Source organism: Sceloporus occidentalis, unplaced genomic scaffold (assembly GCF_023333645.1).
Source record: "Sceloporus occidentalis isolate IW3139 unplaced genomic scaffold, rSceOcc1.0.p SCAF_6, whole genome shotgun sequence".
In the NCBI taxonomy this organism is placed as follows: Eukaryota; Metazoa; Chordata; class Lepidosauria; order Squamata; family Phrynosomatidae; genus Sceloporus; species Sceloporus occidentalis.
The window spans coordinates 64046081-64059406 of NW_028316986.1; the positions used below are offsets into that span (position 1 = coordinate 64046081).

At 41.2% G+C, this 13326-nt stretch overlaps 1 protein-coding gene across 1 annotated transcript in view; it reads right to left on the bottom strand.

Moving 5' to 3' along the window:
- RYR2 (ryanodine receptor 2) overlaps window positions 1–13326 on the bottom strand; it is a 421553-nt gene that overhangs the window by 137386 nt on the left and 270841 nt on the right. The window contains exons 44-49 of the mRNA XM_089529854.1: window positions 11108–11240; window positions 8549–8652; window positions 6639–6774; window positions 4521–4707; window positions 3704–3809; window positions 1711–1831 (exon numbers count right to left, since the gene is read on the bottom strand). Coding sequence (XP_089385980.1) covers window positions 1711–1831; window positions 3704–3809; window positions 4521–4707; window positions 6639–6774; window positions 8549–8652; window positions 11108–11240 — 787 coding nt within the window. The remainder of the gene's footprint in view (window positions 1–1710; window positions 1832–3703; window positions 3810–4520; window positions 4708–6638; window positions 6775–8548; window positions 8653–11107; window positions 11241–13326) is intronic.

Genomic DNA, 13326 nt, shown 5'->3' on the forward strand with positions numbered 1-13326 from the left:
TTACTGTATGAAGTCATGTTCTCATAGTCTGTTGCAAAATGAAAGGTTCAAACTGGCTTCAGGGTGGGATACAGAGTTGAGACTGCCATGGTTGTCTTAGTCAATGATCTCTGTCTGGGCATCGACAGGGGAAGTGTGACTCTGCTGGTGCTTTTGGACATCTCAGCGGTATTCAATACCATTGACCACGGTATCCTTCTGGAATGCCTGAGGGAGTTATTTATTGGTGATGATGGGGGCAGCAGCTCTTCTAAAAGAGACCTGACATCTGGCATCCCTCAGGGTGCCATCCTGTCCCCCATGCTGTTTAACTTGTACATGAAGCCGCTGGGAGAGATCATCTGGAGACATGGGGCGCGGTGTTATCAGTACACTTATGACACCCAAATATGTTTCTCTATGCCTCCGACTGTTGCAGTGACTAAGGATGGCATCTCTCCTCTGAATGCCTGTCTTGAGTTGGTAATGGGCTGGAAGAGGGAAAACAAACTCAAGTTGAATCCAGAGAAAACAGAAGTACTCGCAATAGGTACCCCAGATCTAAGGAAGGAACTTTGTCATCCTGTCGTGGACGGGGTCACACTTCCCCTAAAGGATGAAGTTTGCAGTTTGGGAGTACTCCTGGATCCGTCTCTACAGTTGTCATCTCAAATAGATGCGACGGTCAGGAGTGCTTGGTACCAACTTCAGTTGATACACCTACTGCATCCCTTCCTGGACCAAAAGGACATTGAAGCAGTAGTACATGCACTGGTAATCTCTCGTCTTGATTTCTATAATGCACTCTACCCTTGTACCAAGTTCGGAAGCTTCATTGATTTCTATAATGCACTCTACCCTTGTACCAAGTTCGGAAGCTTCAATCTAATTCAAAATATGGCAGCCAGATTGGTCACTGGTTCTTCAAGGTTCAGCCACATAACTCCAATTTTAAAAGATCTTCATTGGTTGCCGATTAGCTTCCGGGCACAATACAAGGTGTTGGTTATTACCATTAAAGCCCTACATGGCTTGGGCCTGAGTTAATTGGGGGAATGCCTCTCCCTACATAATCCACCCCGCACTTTTAGAACATCGGGGGAAATTTTGTTGGAATTACACGCAACCAGACTAACTTTCACTTCACAGAAAGCCTTTACTGCAGCTGCTCCAAAACTCTGGAACAGTCTCCGGGAAGAGATCCGCCCCACTACCTCCTTGGAGGCCTTTAAGAGGGCAGTTAAAACAGATCTCTTCTGGCAAGCTTACCCACCTGATCTCTTAGAAGACATATTCTTCTACCTCTTTGACCTTGATTGAAACATCTCTCTCCACTTTCACTTTGTTAGTATCGTTTTTAATTGTTATCTATTTTTATATTTCATTATACTATATTGCTGTTTTTATTGTTGTGATTTGTATTTGTATTTTATATATTGTATTGGGTTGTAATTCCACCTCGATCCACCTGGGAGAGGTGGGAAAATACAAATAAAAATTTATTATTATTATTATTATTATTATTATTATTATTAAGATGCATTCTATACCAAATAAAATCAGTATGAATTTTGCACTTACAAATGAAATCAATGTAAATTGAAAGGCTATGCTACACTATGCCACAGGGATGAACATTTTAATTTCTCCATGCATTGAGAAATATTCCTAAATCAGTCAGGTTTACAGAAAAAATATAAATGTCAGGAAGAACAAATGCAGTCTTCTTACCTTTAGCTATTGTTGGCATGTGGAAAGGAATGCTAATTACGCCCACCAAATCTTCCAAAGGAATCAAAGACCGCAGAATAGATCTGATTCTAATGGCTTCCCCTTTGCCAGCATGGATTAGCTAACAAAGGAGCAATGAAATTATTTGTTTATATCATTAGTATCAGAATCCTGACATCAGAAAATAGTCACATTATTCATATCCTATTGCAGCTTTCTCCAGTGGTGTACACTCCAGATATTTTGCATTACAGTTGTTTAAACATTTTATTTGCTAATTATATATTAATCTATATGCATACAGAATAACCATATTTTCAAAATGGAACATTAGACTACATTTTTAAAAAACTTGACAAAATTTGGCATTTGTGACATTCATTGGCAGCTGGCTTAAACCATATTCAGATGACAATTTGGATTTATTAAATGCAAATCCTTTATTACTTGGTGGGGAATTTGCTGTGTTGATGTTAAGTGTGGTTCTCCAGGTTCACTCACTTGAGAAATGAAGAGAGAATTATATTAATATGTTCAGATTTAAAAAGTCAAAAGCCACACTTGATTTATCCAAGTGTATATCAAGTACTTGTGATTCATAAGCCAGAGTCATAAATATCAGCAGTGTCAGGAGTCAAGAAGAAGCCTGCAAAACTTGTAGCAGTGGAATAATTTTCTTTGGGGTTCCAGCCATTCCCATTTCCATTCACCTTCACATCACACACCCCATTTTTTTATCCCTCCAACAACCAACCATGATCCCATGTCCAATGAGCATATATATGTAGATTGGGCTACTTGGGAATGAGTTCCCTATCCCTGGGGCATTTGGAGATGTGGACTGGATACACCGGTCCACTCCAAGCTGCATCTTGGATTTGTCTGGCTCTCTTGCATCCCTGTGGATATTTTTAAATAGCTCTTGATATGAAGTTAAAAATAATCTACACAGTTAACGGAGAAGCTCTTTTTGTGGTCTATTTACATCTGTTCTGCTTCACCTTCTCTTTTTCATCTTTCTTCTCACATGGCTGTCAGATTACTTTATTTCAATCAGGCAACATACCATGCCATTAAGGAGTTTATCACATGAGCCCTGATCTCACTTCAATCATATTAGAGAAAGAAATCAGATACATACAGATTTGGGAGTTTTCCTTATCACACTGTCTCTCTATTAATGCTACAAGGCTGTCTGTGGCATGGACTCGCTTTCCCAGACTCCTGTTTAACCCTGCTTCCTTGCCCAGCATACCTTATCCAACATGTTTTTTGAGTTTATTTTCTTTTGTTGTTTATTTCTCTTTTTAACCAGTTTTAGCCATTATGCCACTAACATGGTGAGGAAAAAAAGGGGGGAGGGACAGGCTGCTTGGGGCTAGTGGGGGAGAGGGGAAGTGGAGGGGAGGAGACATTGAGACTATCTCTCGGGGATGCTTTGATTGAGATTTCCTGTAAGGCAGGGGGTTTGACTGGATGGCCCTTGCGGACTCTTCCAACTCCATGATTCTATGATTCTATGTGACTACCCAACACATGGTCTCTATTATCGCAGAGCAAGGCTAATAGAATACATGCACGATTGGGAGCCTATTCATGGGGACATCCCTGTGCATGAAGAAAGATTCACTAATCATACTTAAGAGACATAAAAGCCATGTTTTGGAGGTGACATTGTGTGGTAAGTATAGCCAAAGGTGCTTTTTTCAGCTTTAATGGTGGTTTAAAAACTGTGTGTGATAAAGTTCTGAAATTGCATTGGGCTGTTTTCCATTTGTTTTCATCAATATTTTTTGTATTACTTCAAACTTAAGTGCACTCCAAGCCTACTAATATCTTCCCTCTTGCACATGGGTGGAATCATGAATCCAGGAATTTTTGAAATGCAATGGAGGAAGTGATGGCATGGGTGTTCTGATTTACAGTATTTATAAAGAAAGAGAAGGCATCACTTTAATAGGGGTAATAAATAGGAAGAAGCAACAGAACCTACATGCATTTCTGGAGCACAGCGTCCTAGGAGATCAATCAAAGCAGCATAAAAGGTCATGATGGCATTTCCCATGTGAATAGTATCTTCTTCTTCTTCCACCTCACTTCTATTTATTTTTTTCCAGAAGAACAAAAATACAGGATCAGAGTGGAATATATTATAGTAGTTTAACTTTTGTCAAAATCAAGTTCAGTCCCTAACATATTCAGTTAAATATTTTTCAGTGGAGACCAGTAGAGTTTGTGTTGTTAATATACTACTGAACCACTAGTCTGCTTTGAAATGGTAGTTTTATATGTTTCTATGCTTCAGCAATTTTAAGTTGAACTTCCAACATTTCTATACAACACAATACAATTTTAAACAAAGTTTAGAAACATTATTTTGAAAATTAAATATGTGGGGTTTGTTTTTTTTAAATGTATTTCTTCCTTCTAAAGCTCTAGGAACAATATGAAGTGTTGTAGGCACCCAGCTACACTTCCTGCAATGTTTCACTTGTCTGCTCCAAGGTCTTTCATATTTTGATTTCTTGCCTGCTATTACATGTTGAAATCCATTAGGCCCTTCAAATGTTTTCAGAATACAGATCCCACCTCACCATGGGCCATTCTAACCAAGTATCATGGTGGTTAAAGTCTAAGAACATCTCAGAACTACAGGTTCTACATCCATGTATTAAGTTTCATAACCAACACCAAGTCTTCTAAGTGTTTCAAAATTAGCAAACACCAATGTGCTAGGTATAATGCCTTGTTTAAGGAGCAATGGGTTTACAAAACAGATCTGGAGTAGGAATCACTTCTGTTATACCTACAATGTTCTATTGGATCCATTAGTTGGTGAAGGTCCATCTCTTGTAGGGTCTTCTGATATGTTTATGGCTTCCTCTATGGCAGCAAGCAATCCATTTCCACCTTCTCCTCTCAATGCTGGTCCAAAACACTCAGGACGCCGAATGAGCAACCTTACCACCACATTAGCATTCTCCTCAACACTTTCTCCTACAATCACAGAGGAAACATTTTTAAAGATATAATGCAGAATTAATATTTTTTTTTTAATTACATAATGGGATGTGGGGAAAAACACAGCTGGATGAACTAAGACTAGCAGCATGACGCTATTTCAGATGGGGCTGACATTTTACTCATTTTGACATATAGGTGAAAACAAGTTATGAATGCTATGACAGCTGTAGAGAAAAGAAACAGAGATCCAAGTCTGGATGAAGTGTAGTATGTTTCATTATGTCTGTAGCTACAAGTAAGGTAACCAAGGGGCCGGCTCTTTTCCTCGGCCCGGCCGGCTCTGGAGCCGCTTCCCCACCGCCTTTTGGAAGAAAAATGGCAGCGAGAGCCCAGCCACCACGGATCCTCTCTCAGGCCTCCTGACAGGCCCCCTCCAGCCAGCACGAGACCCCTTCAGGGGAGGCCAGGGATTCTGCCGGCGGGCAACTTGGGGGTCTCCTTATACCCCCCGTCGCCTTATACGCCGGAAAATAAGGTAGATGCCACATGCCCCCAAGACATCTTGAAGCCTCCTGGCTGCCCAAATGTGGGCAGCTTCATGATGCTCCGGTGGTGCAGCCAGAACATCATGAAGCTGCCATGGGGCTGTGGTGGGACAGGAAAAGCTGGCTTTTTGCTGGGCGAAAAAGGAGTGGATCACAGAACTAGACCTCTAAGGGCAGCATTTTAACATCTTGCCACTGTGAACAATGTCTGCATAGCTTTATCCACCTGCCATGTACTGTGTTATTGTTTTTACAGACAAAAATAATAGTATATTTGGGACAGAAACTGTATTGGCTACATAGTTATAATGTAGTAGGGCAGCTATATAAAACTAATGTTTCACTTCATGCAAATATTTCTTTTCTGATTCCGGGTGTTAGGGTATCATAGAATACCCTTTATTTGTACCACAGATATTTCAGGCATGGGGCATTTTTATAACCTACAATACTTTGGAATTCTCACTGGGGTGAAACAGTCAGGGAAAATAAAGCCGCTTCCAGCCACTTTTAAGGCAGGGCATTTATATGAGATGCAGGTGGAAACTGAAACAAAGCTCCAGAGCTAAAAAAAAGTGAAGCAAAAAGAAGCCGGGCTACTCCAGCCTATTTCAGAAAATGCACATCTTTACACTTGCATATAAACAGCCTGGCACCAGTGCAGGGCTGCAGTAAGGAGAAGAAATGACACTGTGACAATTCTAATGGATGTAATTACATATACAACCCAGACAGTCCAAGAGGGGACATGTGGTGAAGGGAGTGAAGAAGGCATGTATGGGGTGGGGGTGTCTCCATAATCATGCTTTGCCAATGTATCACTTGAATTCCAATTCACAGATGCCCTGTATAGGCAGAGCATTACATGTGTAGATGTGGATCAAAGCCATGCAATGGGATGCCATCTAGGCAGATGTGGGAGGAACTTGAAGGTTGCAGGCAGTGTGTTTGTGCAATGGTGTACATGCATGGCACGGAAGCAACAAAAAAAATTGCTGTCTGCCTGGGGTTATCCAGACCATGGGGTTTTGATCCACTTTTGGAAAAAGCAGGATCAAGCCACTTTTTCCTGCCCATCTGCTCTGCCCCACTGACATCAGAAAGTACTCCAGGTGCAGTAAGTCAATGAAAGGTTTTGTTTTTTTAAATATATATATATACACACACACACACACACACACACACACACACACATACTGTTTGTTAAGCTTGTTCTGATATATAGCTACTTGTTCATGTATATGCTTATGCATCTTATAAAGGGAATTGGTGAATCAGTGAAGAGAACAAACAGACAAAATGAAAGAGGGATGTCAAGAACACAGCCAAATGCAGAGGAATTAACTCAAATTTTAAAAGACAGACATAATTATTTTAGAAGAACCAATGTTTTACAAAATGAATTGCCTCCTGCAGTACCATTGCAAAAAACAGCAAACCGAAGAAAATCCAAGTATCGTTCTCCTTCAACTGGATTCCATCCAATATCTGGATAGCCTTTGGATATAAGCAAAGGGCAACTCTGCAAACCACATCCAGCCAAGTAGCGGACTACCTAAGAACAAGGCAAAATTAAAGAAGAGAAGCATTTACTGCAAAAAAGAGTTTCAAACTGGTGTTCAATAATAGAATGTTTTCTTCTCTTACTTATCAATAGTTTTCTGTCTGCTATCTTCTGCCTAAAAAAAAAATGTTACTATCTGGACTAATATGAAAAATGAATACACCAGTTTCATCTTTATGCTTATTAACATTTGTCTGTACAGTTGGCCCTTCTTGTCCATGGATTTTTTATACACGGATTCAAGCATCCACGGTTTGAAAATCTTCCAAAAATGTATAAATTTCAAATATCAAATCTTGATTTTCCATTTTTCATAAGGGACACCATTTTGCTATGTCATTATATTTAATGGGACTTAAGCTTACACAGATTTTGTTATACACGGGGGATCTTAGAACCAAACCCCAGCATATAACTCTGCCCGTGATGATTTTTATTTAGCTTAGTCGGTTTTAATATGTAGTTTTTAATCTTACATTGTTTAATCTTGTTTTAAGGGGGGGTATTGTGTATATATGGATGTATTTTAACCTGTTGTACACCACTTTGATTGCCTGGCAAAAAGCGGGATAGAAATAAAAAAATTATTATTTATTATTTATTTATAACAAGGGTCCACTGTATAATAAAACTGCAGTCAATTGTGAATACACCCACTGAATTATTCCTTAGTGCTTATTCCTGAGCTATTTATTTCTTCTCTACCTTTGTATTATGGCTCTTGAACCTTCAGTTCTTCACGCTAATCAGATTTGAATTTTGTACTCAATTATATGAATAAACTGAAAATAAAATCCAGTTTGCAAATGTGTATCTACCTATACACTTTTATAATAATGTCATATTAAAAAAAACCGAGTAAGCAAGGGGAGACATATTTGCTCACATAAATTATTATTATTATTATTATTATTATTATTATTATTATTATTATTATTTCCCCACCTCTCCCTGCAGATTACAGCCTAATAAAAACATACAAATACAATCAATAAAATCCATCATCTCAGCAATAATAATATAAATTAAAACTAATTTATCATAGTACACAAGTTTTGTAACAGTAGAATTGCACAGATTCATCATTAAGCATTAAGGGTGGATCCTAAACAGGATCGGATGGATAGGCCCACCAGAAGAGCTCCATTTTGACTGCCTTCTAAAAAGCGTCCAAGTTGGTAATTTCTTCCTGTAGGTGATTCCACAATTTAGGGGCAGTTGCAGTAAAAGTTCTTTGGGAAGTCATAGTCAATCTAGTCATTTTTGTTTCCAATAGATTCTTCCCAGATGTTCTAAGAGTGTGGGGCGGATTATGTAGGGAGAGGCTTTAAAGGTAATAAACAACACCTTGGCAGCCAGTGAAGTGATTTTAATACAGGTGTTATGTGGTCGGACCTGGAAGTGCCAGTGACCAATCTGGCTGCCATATTTTGGACCAATTGAAGCTTCCAAACTTGGCACAAGGGTAGACCCATGTAAATCCTGTGGGACAAGATAAGAGCTCACAATACTATGCAAAACTAGAGTTTAAATACCATGAAAAGCTTCTGAATGAAACTGCTGATGAAATTGCCACTTTTCTTGGGTACAACAGGTTACAAGTCTCGTAGTAGACTATAATCCCATGATGTTACCTTGCACACAGAAATCAGACATGTATGCCAACTGCTGCTACTCTACTTTTATTTATGTGTACACATTCTTACTAAGATAAGCATGATACAGATGTGTAAAGCCATAGTTAGCTATTCAAAAGATAGTGTACCTTCTCTAAATCAGGCTCTCTCAAAGCTAGTGCAAGTTCGTTATTATCCATAACAGAAGCTGCTGCAACATCTAGAGGTGTTGATCCACGCATAGAAGGGGATGCTGTTAGAAGAATATTTCAGAAATTTTAATTTATTCACAACATGGTTATATAAACAACATCACAACTCAGCAACTTTAGTTTTTAAAAATATGTTTCATATTAGAATTTAACATTTTACTAAACAGTTCACCATTCAGTACTATTATACCAACATTATATTGATATTATTTATTATTTTATTATTTATTAACATGATATTATTTATATACCACACTATAACCTATACACACACTTTTCTTATATTAGTGATACTGTGTAGGATATAACCTATGAATTCTGAAGTCTCAAACACAGTTGAACTGTGTGTGGATTGTGAAATGAAGAGGTCATTCACACATCATTTTTGTAGCGGAACAATACAAATAACCTCACTCACACATTCCAGTTTTGTTATACATGCTGTGAAATGGTATCGAGTTGCATCTTTTCAAGTTTTTCATTAGAACTGGCAGCTGAGGCAAGGTGAGGGGGGGGGTCCCATTGCCAGGCCTGAGCTCAGTCTCCGTGGTCTGGGGAGAAGGTGCAACTTTCCTTCCAAAAGCCAGCCTGTAGCAACGGGTGTGGAGTGAAAGAAGAAGTGGAGGAGTGTCTCCTCATAAAGTCAACCAGGAGGAGCTTCATCCTCCAAGGAGTCGGTGATGCAAATGTATTCAAACTGCATTCAATGTATACCAAGTTTAATCCAGGCCTCTCCATGTCATTATTCATGCTGCCGACAATGTGAATCATGAAAAATAAACTTAGGGAACTCCCAGGTTAAGTAGGTTCTTGGTAGCCCCCCAAAACTGATTCAGGTGCATCCAGGTGCGTGTGAACAATGGGGATTAAACCCAAATCCATCCCAGATTTCTTTTCACCATATGAATAGCCCCAAAGTGTGCATCAAATTGAAATGAATCACCACATCTACTTCATCCCCCCCCCCACCTCCCGAGATAGTTGCAGTGCAGCAGCTAGTTAGTCAGCTGCTGCACTGCAATCGATGTTGCAATAAAGCAACATCTAGTGGTGGTATCCCACCAGCATCAGAGGCACAGTTAGTAAGGACATGGGGGATATCCCTTCTCATTGGTGTTCCCACATTGTGGAACTCATTACCATAGGAGGTTAGATTGGCCCCTCTATTATCACTTTTCACCAGCATTAAAATACCATTTTATTTAAATAAATGTTTAGTCTTTAGCCAGATGTGGCAGAATGTTTGTTTAATAGAGTATACTGTACCCTTATCTCATATTATTTATGTATTTTAAAAGGTGGGATATAAATTAATATGATTGCCTATTTAATTTTTTTTAACTTGGATCCTATGTTGTTTTAATTGTATTTTGTTTTAATCTTATTTTTATAAGCCACTTTTGGTCCCATAATGGAAGAAAGGTGGGATATAAATTAAACAAACAAACATACATCTCAGGCACAGCCATTAAGGAGAAAAGGCAAATGGGTGGGAAGAGATAAAAGCCTCAGAAGCAACAAGAAAGGTAAGAAAACCAGAATGGGCTGTAAGAGATTCATTTCCTGGCCTCTCTTATCTCATTCAAACTCCAGATCACAAAGTACCCAGGGAGAGGACTGAGAGCCCTGGGAAGCCAGAAGCTGGGTCAAAACCAAGAACAGCATACCATCCTTCCCACCTGTATCAGACGGAGACCAAATGGAATGTAGGCCAGACATCTGAAGGAGGTTTTGCTAGAGGACAGGCATGACAGTTAGGGCTTCTACACACAAGCCAATTCACCACCCTTGGAATCAGATGTAAGCTTAGGGGAGAGTCCTACCAAACCTGAACTTGTAGTCACACCAGTGCCAAGCTACTACCAACTCACTCTGTGGAAATGATACCTGCACCCTGATCTGGCTACATCTTGCCCTTCTGTAAGGGTAATGCCATTGGCTTCTTGCTAATCTGAAGGGACTGGTCTTACAATCACTTAACAAGCTCTGGCATTTCATACAGGAATAACCAGCTGGTAGCAGGGTATGTTGGGGACAACTTACCAAACCAGGGACTAAATCCACAGACATGAACTAGCAGAAGAAACATGTTATTATGAAAACTTATAGAGCCCAGGAACAGCATCCTAGAACAACTTACACCATACTGCAGAATCAGTTCACTGTGAATTGATGGTAGCTCCTCTGACAAGTTACCATCAATCTGAATCAAGTCCAACAGATGTTAAATCTTTCATCTGACAGTTATCAGACTGCCTGTACTGGCCATAAGATGGGTCATTTCCCTACAGTTTGATGCATTTGGCAAAAAATGAGAATGGACCTAAAGTGGGAGGACTTATCAACCTGTTGGTAGCCTTAGAAGCTTCATAAAAGCTGCCTGAAGTAACCTGGTGGCCTGGTTTTGGTATACCTGGAGACTGGCTACTATGAGCACCTCCCCAAGGAAGGGTTGGCACAACAGCAAAATGTAGAATACATTCTATAAAGACTTACCAAGGCCAACACTGCTATTTTCCAAAAGATAGCTAAGATGATCAAACATAGCCTTTTGGTTCTGTCTGCTGATGCGGCAAAAGTAGCACAGAAAACGACAACAATTAGCCACCATCTTAGGAAAGGTGATTTCCTAGATTAAAAAAAAATTGCTATGTTAGAAAAGTCAAATATTGTATATAAAACCACTGTATTTGGAGGGGGATATTTTTAATGCATTTTGCAGCTTACAAAAATGGTATCAGTAAGAAATCCATTTCATGTTACAGCTACTGTTTAAGCAAAAAATGAGAATGAACACAGCTAAGCTGCTGTTGCGCCAATACCTTGAGACAGAGATAGGAAAGTGAGTGCAAAATAGCCACTACATTATATTTGCGTCCCCACCCCCCACCCCCCACCCCACACACACCATGTAACTTCCTGCACTGCCCAAAAAACGGGGTGGAAAAGCACTCAAAATGGAAGGGATGGGCAGAAGAGTGCAGAAAAAAAGTGAGGGGGGAAATCCGCCATGCTTCCTTTGTTTCTTCTCTCATCCATCTACTCTTTCCTCCCTCTCTCTGCTCTGAAGTCCTCTCTTTCCCATTCAAGGCAGTTTGGCACAGGATTTCTCTCTCTGCTTCATCCTCCCTCTTGCTCTAATTTCTGTCTACCATGTTTCATGACACTCACAATTGCCACCACCAATCGTGAAATGTAAACTCTACGAAGGAAAGTAGCAGTGGTGGCGGTGAAGGATTGGGAGCAACATAACTATTATTATTTCCATAAAAACATCTTCAAAAGTCTATGAAATTTGGTTGGGCAGGAGGTTCTTTATGTTCTGTTTTATATTTTTAAAACACACACACTTTAACATAACTAATATTGATACATGGTTCTCTGCATCTTCCTAACTGGCATACATGCAACACAAGAGGCTCCTCTGTGTTTGGAGGACACCTGCACATGTGTGCATTGACTCAGGGGAAGCCACCTACGGACTCTTTTGGGCTTCAGCATCGCAGCCAGGACCGAGGGAACCAGGAACAGCTGGGGAGAAGGCGGGGAGGGGGCGTTCCTGTGGCAGAGGAGCGCTTAAAGGCCAGCCTCCTGGTCTCCTCCTCGTCCCGCCCCCCCTCTAAGGCCCCGAAGGACTGTGCTGTCGCTGCTGCTGTTGCCAGTGCGGCTCCTCTGTGTTTGGAGAACACCTGCACATGTGTGCACTGACTCAGGGGAAGCCGCCTACGGACTCTTTTGGGCTTCAGCATCGTAGCCAAGACCGAGGGAACCAGGAACAACTGGAGAGAAGGCGGGGATGGGGCGTTCCTGTGGCAGAGAATGACTGCGGTGTTTTTTCTCTGTCCTCACTGCTGTACTGCGGGGGGAGGGGGAGGATATGGACGTGGGGAGTGTTTTGGCTGGGGAGGCAGAGGGTAATCCTTCTTGTGCGAGCCGAGCTGCTATTGAGGTAGTGTGGGGCAGGGGGAGGTATGGCGGTAGGAGTGTGGACTTGCGTTACAGGGGAAGGCGAGATCGATGCTTAATATCTATCTCTCCTTCCTGTCTCCCTCCTAACCAAAAGGACCTGAGGGTCATTCCAACCATACCACAAACCCTGTCTCTGCTCCTGTGCAATGCCAGGTCCATTAAGAATAAGTCCCACATCATCCACCACCTGCTCAAGGACAACAACTGTGACCTGGCTTGCATTACTGAGACCTGGCTTGGGCCTGAAGGAGAAGCTGTGTGGGCTCAGGCCCTCCCTACCGGGTACTCAGTGAAGGGCCAGACCAGGTTAGGTGGGCGGGGGTGGGGGTGTTGCCTTGGTTCATAAGAACACATTGTCTCTTACCAGGAACCATGTCCATCAAACTTCCTATATCGAGTGCATTTACCTGACCCTGAAGGCCAGGGACAGTCTAGGGAGTCTGTTGGCCTATCGGCCACCCCGTGCGCTAACAGACTCCCTTAACGAGCTGACTCAGTTGGTTTCGGAGCTGATGCTGGAATCACCCAGGCTACTAGACCTGGGTGATTTCAACATCCCCTTCGCGGCCAACTATGTTCCATCCGGTGCGGCTCGTGAATTCATGGACACCATGACAGCCATGGGCCTGTCTCAACTGGTCTCGGGTCCAACGTATTCTGTGGGTAATACACTCGATTTGGTTTTTTGTACGGACATGGAAAATCCGTGGGCGGAAATAACTAATATTTCCCCCCTGTCATGGACG